The sequence below is a fragment of the Trachurus japonicus genome, chromosome 24, assembly GCF_045865225.1.
Source record: "Trachurus japonicus isolate A0001 chromosome 24, Traja_1.0".
NCBI classification, from domain to species: domain Eukaryota; kingdom Metazoa; phylum Chordata; class Actinopteri; order Carangiformes; family Carangidae; genus Trachurus; species Trachurus japonicus.
Genome location: NC_140930.1, coordinates 5,038,527 through 5,060,986, shown reverse-complemented (window position 1 = coordinate 5,060,986; position 22,460 = coordinate 5,038,527). Strand labels below are relative to the sequence as shown.

General features: G+C 39.5%; 1 protein-coding gene across 1 annotated transcript in view; it reads right to left on the bottom strand.

Moving 5' to 3' along the window:
• pex7 (peroxisomal biogenesis factor 7) overlaps positions 1 to 22,460 on the bottom strand; it is a 69,546-nt gene that overhangs the window by 13,259 nt on the left and 33,827 nt on the right. Inside the window, exon 10 of the mRNA XM_085770993.1 lies at positions 5,978 to 6,077. Coding sequence (XP_085627119.1) covers positions 5,978 to 6,077 — 100 coding nt within the window. The remainder of the gene's footprint in view (positions 1 to 5,977; positions 6,078 to 22,460) is intronic.

Genomic DNA, 22,460 nt, shown 5'->3' with positions numbered 1-22,460 from the left:
AAGAAGAAGAAGGAGAAGAAAAAGAAGAAGGAGGAGGAGGAGAGGGAGAGAGTTTGATATCCCACAGCAGGACAGATGATGCAGCATCACTGAGTTCATCACAGCAGATTAGCCTGACGTCTGCATCGCTAAACAGGCCGCCATGTTTATGGAAACGATGTGCGAGTTCACTGTAAGTGCCAACAACAACAACAACAACAACACAGTGTACAATCTCTCAGTGAAGCCACAGGGTTTGACAGAGTTAAAGGAATAGTTCACCAAAAAATGAAATTCAAATATTATATTTCTCAAAGTGCATCTGGAGACCCAGGAGGCCGGTTCGTAGTCCAACGAAAACTTTATATGAGAGTCAATAGGACACAAAAACGTCCATAAAACTTCACAAAAACAATTTAATATTCCTCCACACTGCTCGTCTGCTGCAATCCAAGTGTCCTGAAGGGATATAGTCTAGAGTTTACTGGAAACAACGTCATTTAGTACATTTTTACAGCCTAAACAGTCCTGTATGGAATTTGCCTGGGGCACGCTCTCGCACGCGTACATCGTGCCCGACACAAACAGGTCCATAAAACTACACAAAAACCTTGAAATATTCCTCCACACTGCTCGTCCGCTGCAATCCAAGTGTCCTGAAGGGATATAGTCCAGAGTTTACCTGAAATTAGGCCTACATTATTTAGGCAAGTCTGGTTACGTCCGCGTGCATGGCGTGATCATGAGAGCGCGCCCCAGGTAAATTCAATCCAGGACTGTTTAGGCTGTAAAAATGTACTAAATGACGTTGTTTCCAGTAAACTCTGGACTATCTCCCTTCAGGACACTTGGATTGCAGTGGACGAGCAGTGTGGAGGAACATTAAACGGTTTTTGTGTAGTTTCATGGACGTTTTTGTGTCGCGCCCTATTAATCTCATATAAAGTTTTCTTTGGACTACGAACCGGCCTCCCGGGTCTCCAGATGCACTTTGAGGAATAAAAAACTACTCCGGAGTATTCATCAGCATGAGGGTGAGTCACTACTGACTGAATTAAATTTTTTGGTGGACTATTCCGTCAAGTTTTTCTTTTAAAGGCAAAGTTTTGAAAGAAAAAGTAAATTTCAAATTGAATTTTATTGTTTGTACTTTGCTTTTAGCTTCACTACAGCTGCTGCCGCTTTGTGCATCAGAAACAATGAAACGTCTCTGAAGACAGAAGTGAAGTAACAGCTTCATTCTGGAGGATTTCCTTCTTCCTTTACTTTGTCCTTCATTATTGTGTCTTCATTAGTAAATTCATTGGTCTTAATTATTTTCACCTTTTAAGTAGAGGAATGTCTGAAGGCTGAAACACCGACTCTGAAAACTCATGATTAACGTTAGAGAGTGTGGAACTCGTCCCTGTTTCTAGTCCACGAGGAGACGGTGTGCAAAACTCATTGAGGATGAAAAGACAGACACACACACACACACGCACACACTCACACACACGTAACCACCCACAGGGAAAGGCACGTCCTGGTCAGTGGTCTCCACGGAGAACAAAGAGCTGAGTCAGCCAATCACAGTGATGAAGAAGAGACAGTAGATCACAGCTGTCAGTGACACACACACACACACAAATTACCCAACAAACAGCACAGAGATACTTGAGACCAGGGATGTCACAATTACATTTTTACACAATTAATTGCGGTTTTAAACGCCACAATTAATTCATCGCAAACATTCCTCAATACCATCACTTTCCAATAAAGATAATGCCTGAACCGTATCAGCACAACACGCACAGAACAAAAACAAACGTAAAGTTGAATTGGTAGGAATTTAAATGTTAGCTTGTTATTTGTAATTTAAAAAAAGACAAAAATAAACTTAAACATTTGGTATAGATGACAAATAATCACTGAAATAATTCAAACATTTTCCTCTGGTGGGGTTAATAATTGGTCCTATATTAACAGATATTTAAAGCCCCAGTGTGTAACTGATTTGACTTTTTATTAGCAAAAATCAAATATTGCTTTCATAAATACGTATTTCACTGAAGTCGAATCACACCCGCATACAATGAAAGCTTTCTCGTACCTTAGAATGAGTTGTTACAAGTCGTTACAAATACATAAGTGGGCGACGCACCGAACCGAGGCGGCCATGTTGCATCACCAGTTTTACTTGTTTATTCTGTTACATGCAGAATCTGTTGTCTGTCTGACGTCTGCCCAATTTCAGGTGAATGCAACATCAAGAATACGTTCCGATATGCAAACACACCGCTAGATGGGGGGAATTCCTACATATTATACCTTTAATACATGTTGTGTATATAATTAGTCATGTAATTATTTGTTGACTATATTTGATTTTTTACACATTCATAGTGTTGTGAAATTAATTAATGCATAATAATCGTGATTATCGTAGTACTGTGATTATTTCTCTGACAATAATCGTACTAAGAAAATCCACAATGGGGACATCCTTGAGACAACTGCCATTAACACTGTGTGTGTGTGTGTTAGACCACCACTGGGGTTTCTCTTATTCTCATTTAATATATTAATTATATGGGGGGAAAAGCCAAAACTGTGACATTTACAGTAAGTAACTGGAAAGTGAATTGAAATTTAAAAAACGCAAACTTATATTTAACATGTGCATTATTTCTAATAATATGAGTCATGATTAATTGTTAGTGTCTTTCTGAAATCATTGGGGACGACCTCTGTCAGGTTTGTAAAAGTGTGAACGAGGAGGATTTCTGATGTGATTCAGAGGTGGAGATTCCTGAGGAAACAAATAAAAAGAGAGCTGGAGGGAAAAACAATCATCCAAGGAGAGAGAGGGATGGAGGGGGAGGAGAGGGAGAGAGAGAGAGTGACGTCAGTGTGAGGGTCCTCGACACACACGACCTCAGCTATTTGTGCGAGTGCGTTGTTTTACAGCCTGTTTCCTGTAATAACGTCTGATAACAACACAGCTAACAATACAGCTCATTACTGTTACTCACACACACACACACACACTCACACACACACACACACACACACACACACACTCAGATAGTGACAATACAGCTCATTATCTGCAACTGTGTTATACACACACACACTCACACACTTACACACACACACAGGCTGTCACACTGGAAATGGGAACTCTGAGTCGGCGGGCCGGGACAGCTCGCCGCTCTGTGATTGGCTGCCCGTTTTACACCGTGACGCCATGGGAACCAGCTCCGAGGCGATGTCACGTCCTCACGTCCGCCGTGTCATTGTCTCTGTCCTGGAAAAAGTGCTCAATCAGATTTCCCTATTGTGCTATTTTTGGATCCAAGAGAGAGAGAGTGAAAAAAAAACTGATAAAGCTGGATGATGAGAGAACGAGGAGGAGGAAGAAGAGGAAGAAGAGGAGGAGGAGGAGGAGGAGGAAGAGGAAGAGGAGGAGGAGAGGTTCAGGTAAAGGAAGCTCAAAGGAACCAGACACATCAGATACAGGAGTTTTTGTGAGAAGGAGACGAGTGTCATCGAGTGTGTTGATAATAATGATGATGTTGATATGAATCTGAGCCACTGGGCCGAACTTCAGCACCACGGACAGTTCCAGTTTCATCTTCAGCACCACAGACAGTTCCAGTTTCATCTTCAGCACCACAGACAGCTCCTCGTTTAGCTCCTCATCTTCAGATAGTTTCATCTTCAGCACTGAGCCTGAAATAGGGCTGTCACTTTTTAGAAAAATTAGGTTCGAACGAATATCAAATGACTCGCAATTAATTCGGATAAACTCGAATACCAAACCCCCGCTACCGCCGCCGCACACAATCGCGGCGTTTTATTTTGAAAATTGCTTTAAAGGGACAACGAGGAGTTTTCTCCATCGGCAGAATGAAAAATTCTGCGACAATAAAAAAGTCTCATATTAATGTGGATGAATCTCCGCTACCCACTTGTTAATGGGCCCATTTTCGATAAATATATCGTTTTGTCTCTATTGTTATTTTGTTATTATTATTAGTGATGGAAATGCTGGGCGAGCCGACCAGCGTTTCTTTACTTTCGGTTTTGTGGCGAGTCATGAGAATAACACCGCAGAATCGCCGTTTATGGTCTGAACTACGACGGTATGTGATTGTCTTCCAACCTCTGACTTTAATTCTTGATGAATGAAAACATGAGTCTGTCTTGCGCTGGTCAAAGAATTTCACGGTGCGCAGAGGCTCATAAATGTAGTGTGAAAACGCTTCGCTTTTCCAAAACTCCTCATTGTCCCTTTAATTTTGAAGATTGACTGGATTCTCTTGTCGATCATTTGCGGTGCTCGCGCACAAAATAGACCAGACGCCGAAGCGATCGCTGCAGGGTGCGAGCCAGGAGGTGCACGCCATGACATGACACCAGTGGTTAACATGGGCATCGAAAGGAAACTGGCTCCGCTTCTCAGCGCTTCACAGCTATTCACGGTGCTTCCACGTCCGGTGTGTCCCCGGCTCTATGCAGACACTGCAGCCTACATTTCGAGCAGGTCAATACTGCTCGAATATGAACTTTTCACCCCACGTTCGAACGAATATTCAAATATCGAATAAACAACATAACAACACCTCCTTTCTTTCTTTCTTTTTAGCGGTGCCGTCTTTACAGGTGAATCTCACAGGGTTTTTCTAAAACAAAAACCTAATCTGCAGTTATTCCAGCTGTGATTTACGGTGGTCCTTCTCAAAGTGGTCTGACCCAGAGGCCCCCGGGGGCCCACTAACACAATGGGTAGATTGATCTAAGACCTAAACCACAAGTCACACAAACACACTCTGTAATAATAAAACATCCTTATCTGTGGTCTGATCCTAGTAAATCTGAGGATTCTCGATCTGATTTAAAAGACTTGGTTGTGTATCAGTGCTGCACATAAACCACAGACTGTTATATGAAGTAAAGTTCAGTGTTTTTCCAAGTTGTAAAATGACGGTGATTCCTGTTCTCCTTCATGTGAGCAGCTCAACTAAACAGTCTCTGCTCAGCCTGCATCATCATCTTGTTAACAGACGTCTCAAGACTACTTGGTGTCTTCCAAATACGGAAACGGAAAAAACTGAAGATGTCAACTTTTGGTTTCATTTTCACTTAATATGAAGCAACAATAATGAATGAAACAAGGATCCTGATTGACTTTCTGAAACCTTCTCTCCAACATCACAGTTGGGTTTCATTCACTTTTCCCTTCTTGGCCTAATGAAACAAACATGAGCAGCTTTGCATGATGGGAAGAGGATAACACGACATATTGACTCATATTTCAACATTAACATTTTGAGATCACGCACTGTTTCTACATTTAGCTCACAAAGCTCAGCCACTGTTGGATCACTAGAGTTTAAAGGGAGGCTACGTAACGTTGTCGTGGCCAATCTCCTCGGATCAGAGGAGGCAGCAGCAGCAGCAGCAGCAGCAGCTCTTTCAACTCTAATTTCCTGATGAAGACGATCCGCGGATGTTTCCCGTCACCCGTTCCCACGCATTTAAACCCTGAATCCCAAACTGAACTCTGCTGGACGTCGTCGTCTCTACACTTAGCGTTGGATTTCCTTCTCTACAGGACGAGCGCCCGTCTGAATTAACAGGAAGAAAAACTCAATTAGACACGAGTGGCCTTTTCACTTCACAGCTGCTTTAACAGGACACAGTCGAACACACGGCTCCCTGACAGCACAGTGTGTGTGTGTGTGTGTGTGTGTGTGTGTGTGTGTGTGTGTGTGTGTGTGTGTGTGTGTGTGTGTGTGTGTGGTAACCTCGGTCTGCTTATGTGTGGACAGATTGATGGATGGCGCCATTTTAACAGCTGCAGTAAACACACACACACAGTGATTCAACGCTCACACACACATTTAGGAACAAGACAAAGGGGGCGATCCTGTTTGAACAACGCTTTTGTGTGTGTGTGTGTGTGTGTGTGTGTGTGTGTGTGTGTGTGTGGTTGTGTGTGTGTGTGTGTTACCTGGTTGGGGATGTGCAGGTTGAAGTCGAGTCCACAGACGAACTCTGAGTGATGCTCCACCGTGTCCAGAAGAGGCTGGTTCCTGCTGTAATCCCAGAACCTGCACAAACACAAAAACACACAAACTCTTTTTACATTTAACTCACAATTTCCCAAAAGACTAAACAAAAAAAAAAATCTATAAATGGATCTATATCACAGAAAAGTAAGAAGTCGACTCTGAGTGTTTGCTGTGATTCAGGCCTTGGCAGCAGAGATGAAGTCGAAGCTGTTCAAACCTAATGACTAATGATTTATTGTCAATACCAGACGAGTCCAGTGACATCATGTTCAACTGTGAACTAACAGACTTCAGAGACATAATTTATCACCATCTCCAGTTTGTCCTTCTGTCTTCAGAAGATTTCAGGTTTTTGGTCCATTTTTAAAGGGATAGTTCAACATTTTGGCAAATTGTCCCATTGCCATAATCCCTATAGTCATAGCAGTAGGTTTGTTACCTTTAATTGTCGGTGCAAGCTATTTTTAGAACGGCGGAGCAGAGCCGTGAGCTGCTCAGAGCTACGCTACGGAGGCTCATTATGGGATTTCTTGGTTTCCCTCATCAAACTCATCAAATACACAATCCAACAACTCCACAACGCTCTGGTGGACAAGTTGTGACCTGCACATTCACCACGCTATGAGATAATAACAGAACGTTACTGTACCAGACAGAGTTGTTTTAGAGCAATTTTTGGATTGTGTATTTGATGAGTTTGATGAGGGAAACCAAGAAATCCCATGAGCCTCCGTAGTGTAGCTCTGAGCAGCTCACGGCTCTGCTCCGCCGTTCTAAAAATAGCTTGCACCGACAATTAAAGGTAACGAACCTACTGCTATGACTATAGCAATTATGGCAATGGGCCAATTTGCCAAAATAATATCATATTATCTAAATTAGAAAAGAGTACGATTTAATATGGAATAAGAAAGAAAGAAAGAAAGAAAGAAAGAAAGAAAGAAAGAAAGAAAGAAAGAAAGAAAGAAAGAAAGAAAGAAAGAGGGACAATGAAGAGAGTCAGATGTCCAGTGGCAACACAATTAAGATCATTTTATCTAAATTAGAAAACGGTACAATTTAATATGGAATAAGAAAGAAAGAAAGAAAGAGGGACAATAAAACACTGGGTCCAGACCTCAGAGCAGCGTCCAATCAGACTAATTGAAAGACTGTTTCTCTCCGTGGTCTTGACAGAGTGGCGCGCGCGCGCGCGTGTGTGTGTGTGTGTGGAGCAAAGCCCTGACGCAGCAAACACTCCCTCCAGACTCATCCACTTTGCAAATGTAATTAAATCATTTTCAGAGGGAACACTGCAGCTCCCAATGGGCTCCATTAGGCCTGTATTAATACTGGAGAGGCAACACACACACACACACACACACACAAGACGCACACACACATACAACACAGAACAGTGAGTGATGTGTGTCTGGGGACAGTCAGGCTTTGAGAGATATTATATATTGAATGAGTTGTTAGTGTAAATCACTGCTCACACTCACTTTTCCCTGCGTGTACATGTATGTCTGTGAGTGTAGATTTGCGCGTGTGTGTGTGTTTGTCCGTCTGTGTGTGTGTGTGTGTGTGTGTGTGTGTGTGCACTGTTGTTCCTATCTAAGAGGGGACATCGGCGTCGTTACACATTCACCAACAGGGGACCAAGCAGCCAACAGGGGACTTTTTTTAGGTCCCCTGTTGGACATGCTTTAAATCAACTTAAAATCATGTGAAAAACCTTCTGGTTAATTTTTTTAACTTTAGCCAAGAGGGGACCTGAGTGTGTGTGTGTGTAAAATACCATATTCAGCAGTGCCCCGGCAGGCTGGAGCAGGGGTTTTAACGACTCATTCACACACGTCGTTTCTTACACTCCTCCATAGTGTGAACGACTTGCAGCCCCGGCAGCCTTTCAGACTGTAGAGAGGCTATCAAACAGGCTCCTTAGTGAACAAACCAGTACCTTGAAACATAATTTGTTATTCTTTGTAACAAAATATAAAGGTTCCGTTTTCATGGATGTCTTAAGTTTAAACTCAACACTGTATTAGGTATAATAGAAATTTTAAAATATTGAAAAAATTGATCACCCATAACAAAATTTTAAATAAAATGGTCATTTAGATCATTTCTGTTGAATTCTGATTAAACATTAAAAATAATTGACCTTGTTATTGTTGCTTGTCCAGTTTTTTTAAGCACAGGGTTTCAATTTTACAATATACATGTGTTCTCAATCTGTATAGGAATTATTAGTTGACTTACATTGCAGAAAAAGGTCCACACTTGGTTTATATGGAATGACAGGGGTCCACTGTTGGTTGATGCATAATGACACACGATCCCACTTAGTTAGCATGGAGTGACATACACACTCCATCATGTATGAATAAGAAAGAAATAAGCAAAAGTGATAGTTTTTAAGAGAAAACTTTCATCAAAACTTAAAACAAACATTTCTAATAAAGTAGCACCAATAATGTTGTAATAATTTTTTTTACTGTAGGGTGTACTACTGCAACACACATTTCTACAGTCTATTCATTTTTTAATAGAGGGTTTTAGGATTTAGGGTAATCTTAATGTACTTGCATCATAAATCTGTATTCATAAGGATGTATTTTATTTACAGAAAACTCAATGGCAACCTATGATGATATATTATGTAGAAGTAAACCATCAAAGAGTAACTGATATTAAAGTATTGGCACGGCAATTTGTTATCTTTGGGGAAAATACAGAGGGTTTGGGAGATCATCAGTTTGTCAGAGATACAAGGGATAATTCATTGAGAGGATTAATCTCACAAAGTCCCTATTTTAAACTATTGCCAGACACATTTCTACAGTCTATTAATTTTTCACTGTACTGGTGTTTTATACTACTTAACTGCATTGTTGTCATGGGAAAATACTTAAACTACTCACAGTTTGACATGGACTGATGGCTCAGAGCCACAAAAAGTTACTTTTTGGCCACGTACATCTCATATAGATGAAGCTCTGTTGGGGCCACCTATGGTCAGACTTTTACCTTTTAAATGCATGTGATTTCAATTAATTTTAATGTATTTGCGTCATAAATCTGTATAGGAATGATTCGTTGATTTACGTTTTAGAAAAAGGTCCACACTTGGTTTATATGGAATGACAGGGGTCCACTGTTGGTTGGTGCATAATGATACAAGTGCCCACTTAGTTAGCATGGAGTGAAATACACACTCCATCATGTATGAATAAGAAAGAAATAAGCATAAGTGATCATCCGTAAGAGAAATTTTTCATCAAAACTGAACACAAACATTTCTAATAAAGTAGCACCAATAATGTTGTAATTATTTTTAAATGTAGGGTGTACTACTGCAACACACATTTCTACAGTCTATTCATTTTTTAATAGAGGGTTTTAGGATTTAGGGTAATCTTAATGTACTTGCATCATAAATCTGTATTCATAGGGATGTATTTTATTTACTGTTTTATATTACAGAAAACTCAATGGCAACCTATGATGATATATTATGTAGAAGTAAACCATCAAAGAGTAACTGATATTAAAGTATTGGCACGGCAATTTGTTATCTTTGGGGAAAATACAGAGGGTTTGGGAGATCATCAGTTTGTCAGAGATAGAAGGGATAATTCATTGAGAGGATTAATCTCACAAAGTCCCTATGTTAAACTATTGCCAGACACAGTTCTACAGTCTATTAATTTTTCACTGTACTGGTGTTTTATACTACTTAACAGCATTGGTGTCATGGGAAAATACTTAAACTACTCACAGTTTGACATGGCCTGATGGCTCAGAGCCACAAAAAGTTACTTTTTGGCCACGTACATCTCATATAGATGAAGCTCTGTTGGGGCCACCTATGGTCAGACTTTTACTTTTTAAATACATGTGAATTTTAATGTATTTGCGTCATAAATCTGTATAGGAATTATTCGTTGATTTACGTTTTAGAAAAAGGTCCACACTTGGTTTATATGGAATGACAGGGGTCCACTGTTGGTTGGTGCATAATGATACAAGTGCCAACTTAGTTAGCATGGAGTGAAATACACACTCCACACAGACACACAAACACATGCAAACACACATATTTCAACTTAAGTAGCACTGATAAAGTTGTAATTGTAGTTTTGTTTTTAAACATGGGGTTAGGTTTAGTTACTGTGAAAACTCAATGGCAACCTATCATGATACTTAAGGGAATATTTCAGTTATTGACATTCATGGATCAACAATAAAACATGTATGGGAAAATAAAAGAGGAGCTGGGGGGTCATCAGTTTGTCTGAGATACAAGGGATAATTCTTCTAGAGGATGGATTAACCTCTAAAGCTCAAAACTTTCATCAAAACTTAATACAAACATTTATAATGAAGTAGCAACGGTAATGTTGTGTTTTTTTATGTAGGGTGTACTGTGAAAACTCAATGGCAACCTACGATGATATATTCTGTACAAGTAAACCATCAAAGAGGTACTGATATACGACAATTTGATATGGGAAAATACAGAGGGAATGGGGGATCATCAGTTTGTCAGAGATACAAGGGATAATTCATTGAGAGGATCCCTATGTTAAACTATTGCCACACACATTCACACAGTCAAAGTGTTTTTAAACTGCCACGACCACGAGAAAGCCATCCATGTGTTGCAGTAATCAGTTCTAGAGTGGACTATTGCAATGCACTTTATGTTGGCGTCTCCCAGTCTTCGCTCAGTCGCCTCCAACTTGTCCAAAACGCTGCTGCCCGTCTTTTAACTAACACTAATAGACGTGAGCACATTACTCCTGTTCTTAACTCCCTTCACTGGTTCTCTGTCCCTTACAGAATTGATTTTAAACTTTTAATGTTTGTTTTTAAAGCACTTAACGGCCTGGCCCCACTGTATTTATCTGAGCTACTTTATTAGAAATGTTTGTGTTAAGTTTTGATGAAAAATTTCTCTTAAGGATGATCACTTTTGCTTATTTCTTTCTTATTCATACATGATGGAGTGTGCATTTCACTCCACGTACTTACATTCAAAACAGACTGACTGAAACATGGGTACATGCAATATACAGTCACAGAGCATTTTTATGAGCTACCATTCTCTGCCAGAAATGTTGTCTGGGAACAACATCTTACTTAACATGGCACAAGAAATTAGGATTCATCATATTGTCAGAGATACAAGAGATAAGGCATTGTGTGGATGGAATAACCCCAAATAGCTCAATGTTGAACTGCTGCAACACAACTAAAAAAAGTTAACAGTGGTGTGGACCGTGTCTGAGGAATATAGTTCTTGCTGTGTCCTAATTGTCCTTTACAAGGCTTTGTAAGGCTTTGCATGTGTTTTTATATTTATGCGTTCCTTTGTTTCCCTTGATTTTCTAAATACCTTTTAATGAGTAGTTTAACAGGGGGGTTTTTGGGGTTATTCCGTCCACAGACTGACATATTCCCTGTATCCATGACAATCTGATGAATCCTAATTTCTTATTCCAAGTTAATTGTTGTTCTCAGACAGCATTACTACTAGCAGACAACAGTGGCTCATATAAAGGCCCTGTCACAGAATATTATAACAGGTAATTACACACCTTCACAAAACTCATCAAAGAACTGACAATTCTTTAGACAAAATGGAATATTGCTGGTACACCCACTCTTTACAGTTGCCACAGAAGTTGAGTCACCAAAGGCCATAGGTGCGTATGTAGCACATGGCCAACCTAAGACCTGGGACGGTCTGATTTGGATATAAGATATTGGCTGAAAGAAGGTAGAAACTCTGAAGCCCAACCTGAAAATACCTAACGACCATCGTCAGCTACGACAAACCATCCCCCACACTGCCCACACTCAAGGACTGACACAGGTCATCTGGCACTCACTCCGCTCTCACTCCATTCACTCACTTCTCACTTCTTTATGAATAAGGTAATATGGGATTGTTGAATGTACAATCCACACATCCTGAAAGCAACCAGACCCATTTCTGCTGAGCACCAGTGTGAACTGAATACAGCTTTTATTGTGTACTTCCCACTTAATGTAAACTCTCTGATCCTGTGCCAATCCTGTACCTTTTGACAACTTTAAATTAGGTTTCAATTTATACACCAATTTCATCTATAGATGTGTATGACTATGTGATACAGCGTGTAATATACTAGTGTGTAAAAAAAACACAAATTTAGTTTTAGTTTTCATTTTTGTTGTGGACCAAAAATATTCAGACAGGTATACATGAACTCCAGTAGAGCTAATAGTTTGGTAAGTAAAAATGTGTGTTGCAGTAGTTCAACAGTGGGTATTTTGGAGTTATTCCATCCACTATAGCTGATTTATCCCCTGTATCTCTGGAAATCTGATTATACCTAATTTCAGACAACATTTCTACTGGCACACAATGGTAGACCATATAAAGGCTGACAAAATATTATACTGATCACAAGGCATCACACACCTTTACAAAACTCATCAAAGACTTGACAGGGTGGATTATTGCTGGGACACCCACTCTTTACAGTTGCCACAGAAGTCCATAGGTGTGTAGCACATGGCCAACCTAGGACTGGGGAATTCCATTGTCTGTTAGTCTGATTTGGATATAAGATCTTGGCTGAAGGATGTTAGTCTTTTCCAGGTTGCCCTTCAGAGTTGCTAACGACCATCGTCAGCTACAAGAAACCATCCCCCACACTGCTGACAGTCAAGGACTGACACAAGTCGTCTGGCACAGATTTAAAGCCCTCACTCACTTCTCAGAAGCCAGTTCCACATTTACAGTGGAGAGTGGAGGTAAGCCTACCACACACATAAAGATAATCGGGCTGATTTTGCCCCGATTTTCCCCCTTCCGACCAAAGACAAAAATCAGCCGATTATCCTAAAGTCTTAAGATTATTTTATGAGATTCTCTTGTAGTGTGTGGTATGTTAAGAGTCAAAATTCTCACAACAATCGCCTCGGAAAACGTTCGGCGCCGATAATCGTAAATATTAAACATGTTCAATATTTCCGAATCAAAAGTCATCTTGCGTGTGGAAAGCCGGTGTTGTGCTGAGAAGTGCCTGCTTGCCAAGCTCTGCATGCTGCTCGCGGCAAGCCACTTCTCGACACAACACCGGCAATCCCACAGAGAGCCACGGTGCAGCCCTGGCAATACATGAGGTTCACACAGACATTCACGCATACACGGGAGATTTCCTGGTGGCCGATAGCAAAGACGGTAGCGATCATAGCCAGCAACAGCCGGCAATAGAGCAACCATGTTTAAACGATCATGTGACCGCCGCTCACAGCCGCTTTACTGCTCGGCGTCTGAAGCCACAGACACACAGACACACACAGATGGTATCGTTGTAAAGGCTGAAGTGTCCCGCTTTCATTTTTAAAAAATGACATCGGTCTCATTGTCCATTCCGGAAATAGACCCGAAAGAGTAGCTACAACAATACTGATCTCTTTCTGAGTTTTCTGACCGGAGGGTCAAGATTCTGAAAAATCTTAATGTGTGTGGTGCGCTGTGTTTGGAATATCACAGCACACCACACACAATACGATCAAAACTGTTCAATCACAGATTTTTTATCTTCATGTGTGGGGTCTTTCACAGATAAAAAAATTGGTTGAAATTTAGAGAATCTTTATGTGTGTACCAGGTTTTAGGATCTGTGAAATACATGAGTGTTGATGACTTCACTACTTCAATGTAGAGGAATGCTTTTGTGTCCACATCATAGACTGAAGTCTATGGGTGGGAATTGAGAACCGGTTCCTCTTCAGAACTGGTTCCCACGTGATCATTTCCTTGGGATTGTGTGCGTGCATGCTTAATGATTCCGCTAATCAATTTTGCTTTTTCCTTTGCAAATGTGCATGTTTCTAACCCAAACAACACATGCTGTATTCGGGTCAGAACGAAGGCAAACACGGCGTCGAGACAGAAGCGCTCTAAAGTGTTGGGGTAGATGTGATGTGACAAAAAATATTCAGATTTATAAAACACTGCATACACACACTTGCAAGTAAAGTGCCTACAAGGCACATACATACTGTAGATATTAAGGAATACACACTTGTGTTTAGCTGGGTACTAAAATATCAAAAAATCATTAGGAAGCAACCCAAATGTGTAACAAATTAATCACTGAATCAGATTGCCATTCTACTATTTGTTTTCAAAATAAATTTGATTAGAATTAGATTTATTGTGTACCTCCCACTTAACTCATTGAGTGCCATTGACGTACATATACGTCAAACGCAGTTTTCTGCGGCTGGTAAATGGGGACGCTGTCGCCCATACTGTGAGTAATTTTGGGGATTCTGGGATGTGTAGAACGAATGAGACTGTAGATCAGAGCAAGAAGTGAAGAAGAAGGAGAAGACGAGTGCGATCGCTACGGAGATAAAAAAGTTGGAAAAGTTTCTATTTCTAGAGAAAAACGACGGGCAGAGCCTGGAACAAGTGTAACGTGGAGCTGTGATGAAAAATTTCTCTTACGGATGATCACTTTTGCTTATTTATTTCTTATTCATACATGATGGCGTGTGTATTTCACTTCATGCTAACTAAGTGGGCACTTGTATCATTATGCACCAACCAACAGTGGACCCCTGTCATTCCATATAAACCAAGTGTGGACCTTTTTTTTCTGCAATGCAAAACAATAAGTAAAATGCATCCCTATTAATATAGATATAGAATGCAAGTACATTAAAATTGATTGAAACCATGTGCTGTTAAAAAGTAGAAGAGTGACAATAGGTGGCCACCACAGAGCTTCATCTATATGGGACATTAGGTGACTACAGAATAACACTTTGTGGCTCTGGGCCATCAGACCATGTTGAATCCTGAGTTTAGTTATTTAAAGTAGTTTTCCCATGACAACAATGCAGTCAAGGAGTATGAAACTTCATTAAGTCAAAAACTTGACAGACTGTAGAAAGGTGTGTTGCAGTGGTATATCATATTACTTAGTGAGGTTAATCCATCCTCTAGAAGAATTATCCCTTGTATCTCAGACAAACTGATGACCCCCCAGCGCCTCCTTTATTTTCCCATACATGTTTTATTGTTGAGCCATAAATGTCAATAACTGAAATATTCACTTAAGTATCTTGATAGGTTGCCATTGAATTTTCACAGTACATCCCATGTTTTAAAAAAACTACAATGAAAACTTTACCAGTGCTACTTTAGTTTAAATATGTGTGTTTGCATGTGTTTGTGCGTGTGTGTTGTGTGTATTAATAGTTACAAATGTTTGTATTAAATTTAGATTAAAAATGTATCTTAAAACTTAGCAATTTCTCTCATTTCTGCTTATCCACCCATGCTGGAGTGTGTATGTCACTCCGTGCTATCTCAGTGGGAGCTTGTGTCATTATGCCCCAACCAACAGTGGACCCCTGTCATTCCATATAAACCAAGTGTGGACCTTTTTCTGTAATGTAAAACAGTAAATAAAATACATCCTCATAAATACAGATTCATGATGCAAGTACATTAAATGTGACCTAAAACCCTGAGTTTTAATTCAAATATTTTTCCTATAACAACAATGCAGTCAAGGAATATAAAACTCTTGTAGGGGAAAAATTAATAGACTGTAGATATGTGTGTTGCAGTAGTACACTCAACATTTAAAAATAATTACAACATTATTGGTGCTACTTTATTAGAAATGTTTGTGTTAAGTTTTGATGAAAAATTTCTCTTACGGATGATCACTTTTGCTTATTTCTTTCTTATTCATACATGATGGAGTGTGTATTTCACTTCATGCTAACTAAGTGGGCACTTGTATCATTATGCACCAACCAACAGTGGACCCCTGTCATTCCATATAAACCAAGTGTGGACCTTTTTCTGTAATGTAAAACAGTAAATAAAATACATCCTCATAAATACAGATTCATTATGGATGAGTAAAGACAGACAAGCAAATTATCTTTGTTAAGAAAAAAGGAATTCATTCATTAAAGCTGGTTTTAAGTAAATGTTGTTGCTTATACTGCAGAACTTGATATTAGTGCATGCAGCCATGGTACTTCTGAATTGCATGCAATTCAATAAAAAAATATTTACTCTCAAATGTGGCCATGATTATTTAAATATATATATATATATATATGTATTACAGAGACTTTAAAATAAGTAATGATAACTCTCAAGTTATATTATTCATTCTTGAAAGAAACTGAGAAAGTCATTGTTGTAAACAAAGACTCATTAGGTGAATGGGTCGTTAGGTGAATGAATGGGTGCAGACAGCTCCACTGCAGTATGTGGAGGTCCACTCTTTGATAGGTAAATGTCGCTCAGAGATCCAAGTCCCCTCTTGGCAATTTCTTTAAAAATAATTAAAAGTCACATTTTCAGTAATATTATGGTAAAACACCTTAAAAGTCAATTTTATATTCCATTTTTGGTTTTTCAAAATAAGCAGAAACATAAGACCCCTCTTGGCAGCTTGGGATGACAGGTCCCCTCTTACCCCTATTGGTGTGTATGTGTGTGTGTGTGTGTGTGTGTGTGTGTGTGTGTGTGTAGTACAGACTGATTAAGGGATCGGTCCTAATGAACAGAGTGAGTTTGTTTCCTGGACTCTGATCGATGACTCCGACAGTGAAAGTTAAAAAGCAAAGTTTTGTCTCGACGAAACAGGAAATAACAGGATTTAGACCAGGTGGTGGTGGTGAGGGGGGCGGGGCTTTGTTGTGACATCACAAAGTGACAGGAAGTCCTGACGGCTGGTTTTAAGGCTCAGTTTCTGAATACAGGCTGTGTGCATTTCTCTGTGGACTGAGGCTTTGATACTTTCACAGTATTAATATAGAACCTAGAGCTGCTTTATAATCACACTACACATGGACATCTACCTTTATACTGTATGGAGCTTTAATACAAACATCTACCTTTATACTGTATGGAGCTTTAATACAAACATCTACCTTTATACTGTATGGAGCTTTAATACAAACATCTACCTTTATACTGTATGGAGCTTTAACACAAACATCTACCTTTATACTGTATGGAGCTTTAATACAAACATCTACCTTTATACTGTATGGAGCTTTAACACAAACATCTACCTTTATACTGTATGGAGCTTTAATACAAACATCTACCTTTATACTGTATGGAGCTTTAACACAAACATCTACCTTTATACTGTATGGAGCTTTAACACAAACATCTACCTTTATTTTGAAGGAGCTTTAATACAAACATCTACCTTTATTTTGAAGGAGCTTTAACACAAACATCTACCTTTACACCGTATGGAGCTTTTATACCTTTATTCTGTTTTCAGTCTTGTTAAAACAGGAAATAAAGTGTAAAAGCAACACTAAGTATAGCAGAGAGTGAAAACGGACCATCATCATTAAATCGTTTTTTCTTTTTTTTTTACTAATATCCCTCTTTTCACTCTACTCTGTAATTTCAAGTGTCTAAATGGCTCGGTGCTCTCACTCATGCACAAATATATGCATGAAGTGAAACTCATTCATCACCCACAGCGCAGAGCGATACATCTGCAGCGTAATGAAGTGCAGTGGCAATAAAAAAAAAAAAATCTCAGCTGAAATGAATGCATTTCTGTCTCGGGTGGCCGTTCAGTGCATTAAGGGGCAGGAGTAATATTCCTGCAGCTAAGAGCCACCGCAGCTCTGATTGGCCTCATAAAACCAGCAGCAGCAGTGATTTACTGTCGGTTGGGTTGAGTCGGCTTTTCAGACGGGAGGGGACGCAGCAGAAGTAGAAGACGAGTTTAGAGCAGGGAATCATCTCATGAGGATCCCCAAGACAAGTGCTGTGCAGAATTAAGACGGTTTGCAAAGTGGAGATGAGACGATTCATGGACAAATCGATCGGTAGAGAGAGGAGCTCATTGTCTCTGCTGATCTGTGCATATTTTAATGCATCAGTATTGGCTCAAAGATCAAGTGTCAGTCCACTGGTTTTAATGAGGTCCAACTATACAAAGCTTCTTCTGTGAGTGAGTCTAAGTTCAAATCACAGCCTGAGAATGAGAGAAAACTTCTGACGAACAGTTACTACTCAGCCAAAGATCATTAATGACAGAAGAGGCTTCACTCTGCTTCATGGTCATGCATTGACTTTAGTTTTAAAGAGGAACTATGCAAGTCTGGTGTCTCCTCCTCTGTGTCCCTAACCCTCCTCTCCTCCATGTGCATTTGTTTCTAACAACGAAGCCGGTGAGAAATCAATCCATGGAGCGGTGGATAAGGTTATTTATCATCTACCATGTTACCATGTGTATATCTGTGTAGTCTTATTACGGGTACGGGGCGCGTTACGTTTGTGTGGCGGTGCCGCAGAGACGAGAGCTGGGACACCGGGTCGGAGGCTCTGATCTTACAAGGTTGGTTTTCAGCCAAGAGACGCTAGGTGGAAGGCAGAGAGCCTCCATTCTCCCTGGAACTAGTTACAAGTCATTGATTTAACCATCAAAATTACTCTGAAGCTGTTTAATTAAGGTAAAAATGTAGCATCCTGCAAGGTTCCTCTTTAAAGCTTATAGAAATGTCTCTTTTTGAGGGTTACCTGTCCTTTGGCTTAAAAAAGTTGAGCTTTAAAACTTCACTGCATTCAGTCGTCCTCCTGTCTTCACGGTGAAAGTTATGAAACAGGATGTGATGCGAGCTCTGAGCAAATTACAAGTCATTGATTTAACCAGAACTAGGACTCTGGAGCTGGTTAATTAAGGTAAAAACATAGCAGCGTTCCTCTTTAAATTATCTAACAGAGTGATACCTCCTACTCTCAGCTGAGCAGATCACAAAAATTTCAGGCTAAAATCATTTATTGATGTTCCGCCAGCTGCGTTGTAAACAAATGCACATGGAGGAGAGGAGCGTAACCAAAACAGCAGAAAAGCGAGCGGACTTGCACAGTTTTCTACTGTCTTTCTGTGTAAATATCTCATGTTACAACATGAAAACCTGCGGCTTATATTCAAGTGCGGCCTATATATGTATTTTCTTTTACAATTTAGCTGGTGCGGCTTATACTCAGGTGCGCTCTATAGTCTGGAAAGTACAGTAGATAAATGAGTTTCAGTCCTTTTATCAAGCAAAATACTGAATATATGCCTCCGTGGAGTCAAAGACTATCACTGACTTCACCGAAACGATTATTCAAGAAAGGAGTCGGCAGAATAATTGATAATGAATCAGATCAATATTTGCAGCTGAAGGTGACAGATGTATTTGGTTTTTTTCCGAACAAAATTAACTTTTTTCCTAAGGCGTCAGTTTTTCCAAGGAATCGTCTCCAGATTCAGATTATAGGTTTAGTGTAGATGACGTTAATGTATGTACGGTACGTGTGTGTGTGTGTGCGTGTGTGTGTGTGTGACCAGATGACTGTCCCACTTAGACAAATACACCATGTTATTTGTATAACTGAGGCTTAGCACTGTCCTTTGTCTGCAGTTTCCATGGTAGATAATTATTTAGCTTCTATTGTATTTCATTCTGTGGAAGCCTCCATTCACCTGTCAGCTTTGTGTGTGTGTGTGTCAGTGCGTTTGTGTGTGTGTGTTTGTCCCAGTTTTACTGCGAAACTCATGAAGTCGCAGCAGAAAAGAAAAAAATAAATAAAGCAAAAAGGGACAAAAGCCAAAGTCAGAGGGCGAAAACAAAACATGTGAGAAACAAAGAAATGTGAAGAGGAGGAAGCTGATTGTCTCATCACCGAGGCCTTTAATGCAAACAGGAAATTAATGTTAAGAGTCACACACACACACACACACACATGGGGAACATGTTATCTAAAGCAAACATGAGGCGTCCAACTCGACTTCAGAGTCTCAGTTTCATCAACTCTGACCTTTAAATAGACAAACGACCACGGAGAAACGATAAATGAAAACATAAAGACTGAGTCAGAATTAGATTTTTAAAAAGTGCTGGAAAACAACACAATAAATTTCAATGTGAAATCATCAACATTCACACCAAAATTCATTAAAACTGTAGACATTTTCCAACAAACTTAATCATTTAAAACTCAAACTGAACATTATCAAACATTTTTCTATGAGTCATTTCCACGGAAAATTAACTTTTCTATCATTAAAGTTTGAAGAAAAAATTGAATCGTTGTCAAACTTCACCCACGCGACCTGTTGGTGCTTGAGTCGTCACGACAACAGCAGCTCTAGAGGATTGTGCTCTTTTCTTGCTGTAATTTGTTTTGTGTGCGACATCTTATTCAATTTAGTAGCTCATTAGGTGACAGACTCTCTGGAAAGACAAGAAAAAACAGAACAAATGATTGTGGGAAATGGTAAATGATTACACTTCTCCTTCAAAATAAAAGTCCTGCTCAATGAATGAGTAAACAGTGAGAAGAGAGAGAGGGAGGAGGGATGGAGGGGGGGGGGGGGTTGTGGGCGGAAACGAGGGATGAAAAAGGATTAATAAAGCTCAGTATATGTGACTGTGTGTATTCACATCTATTTGCATATAAGTGAACTGTGTGTGTGTGTGTGTGTGTGTGTGTGTGTGTGTGTGTGCATTCATGTGTTGTTCTTTGTGTGTGTAGGTGGCTAAATACACACAGGAAGGCCTATAGAGACAGGTGTGTGTATGTGTATTTACACAATGGAACGAGCTGAACACACCAACAGGTGGATGTGAGTTAATACACCTTCACCTCCGATGATCAGGATGATTGACAGCCATGTGTTTTAGTGGCAGGTGCAAACACTTTTCATACATAAGACATAAGAAATTCACAAATTTGCAGGAAAAAAAGTTGAAAATTTGTTTTATTCAAAGAATGAAACAGTTACACCACATAAGTTATGGAATCAAGTTGGTTAACAATCGTTTGTATTTGAAAGTATTTTTTTCCAGCAAATTTGGGACTCCATAATGTCAACGTTTTTTTTGGTAAGAGACCCTATTGCACAGAATAAAAAATTCTAGAAATGTGTCCACACTTGGGGATGAACGTGCCAAGAGTTAGCAGCTACTTAGCTTAGTTGCTTAGTTTAGCATAAAGACTTGAGTCGCTATTGTACAGTATTATTGAATTACTGTATTTCTGTTAAACTGAGCAAATGAAGCTCAGATATCATATCTGATTTGCAAAAAAAGTTCAGGACAGCACAAATTTTTCTATCTAGTTCCACAAAAAAAGCTAATAAATCATAATGATTGTAAATTAAAAGTAATGTAAAGTAAAGCTCCATATTCACAAATGTAAAATGTTACATTACATTCAAAACACTTATTTAAGATGATATAAAGTATGAGACTAAACATTTTTGTTTCAAACACAGCTCATTCTGATTATACAAACTCTGAAAGTTTTGGTCAATTTTGCTTTAAAATGTCTTAAAAACATTGGTTTTGTGTCGGAACAGTTCACAACTAATGTTCTGTGATTAACTGATTGATAGTTTCAGCAACAGGAAAATGTTTTTTCATCGGGATAAAACAACAAGATCAACAGAGGAAGAAGAGACTGATGGTTAACGAGTCTCCTGTTAATGAGGCGATTAGAGCCTCTGGCTGTCAGCGCTGATCTGATCGATGCTGAGAGGGTTTACACACATACATGACCACACACACACACACACACACACACACACGGACGGGCACAAGTTGAGAATAGGTGATAATTATCTTGACACTCAGTGTGTTTGGATTATTCAACACAAAGCGTCAGACGTGACGTTTCTATGGCAGGAAACACAAACACATGCAGCCGGAGGAGGGTGGTTTGTGTTTCTGGCTCCGTCCCATTCACAGTGTTTTATTAAGATAACATCAGATGAAGTAAACCCGCTGAAACGCTTTTATCACAGCGGTAATGAATGGATTAAGGATTATCTCAGAGGACGGGCAGCAGGCGAGTTAATAATGAAGGAGAAGAGACGGAGAGAGCTGATTAAATTAAAGATACAGCCTCCGTACTGTACCAAGTCAGAGAGGCCTCTTTAAAAGTTGTTACAGTCAAACAGCTTCTTCCTACTTACACAGCCAGCAGCTACAGAGTAACTCCTTCCTTGTCTTTCTTTTAGCTCCATGTTTGGTCTCCACCTCCTCCTGCTAAAAGCTGCTCTCTGACGGACTGGGTCTGACTGCTGTTTACTGCTGAACGGAGGGTTTTTAGAAATGATTCTCCAGAGGTACATTGAATAATTCACACAAGGTGTTTGCTTGCTTATTATTTGGATTAAAATGTGGCAGGAAATACATAGTAAAATGGAGGAATGAAATAAACAATAAATGTATGTTTTTGTGCTATGATTTTAATTATAACGTATATAGTTAAAATTATAGGGGTAGGATTAGATAAGTTTATACTTCTTCCTACTCCTTTTCGCTCATGTAAACTGTGTTGCTTATGAGATGTTACTGTTTTGTGTATACATTTTT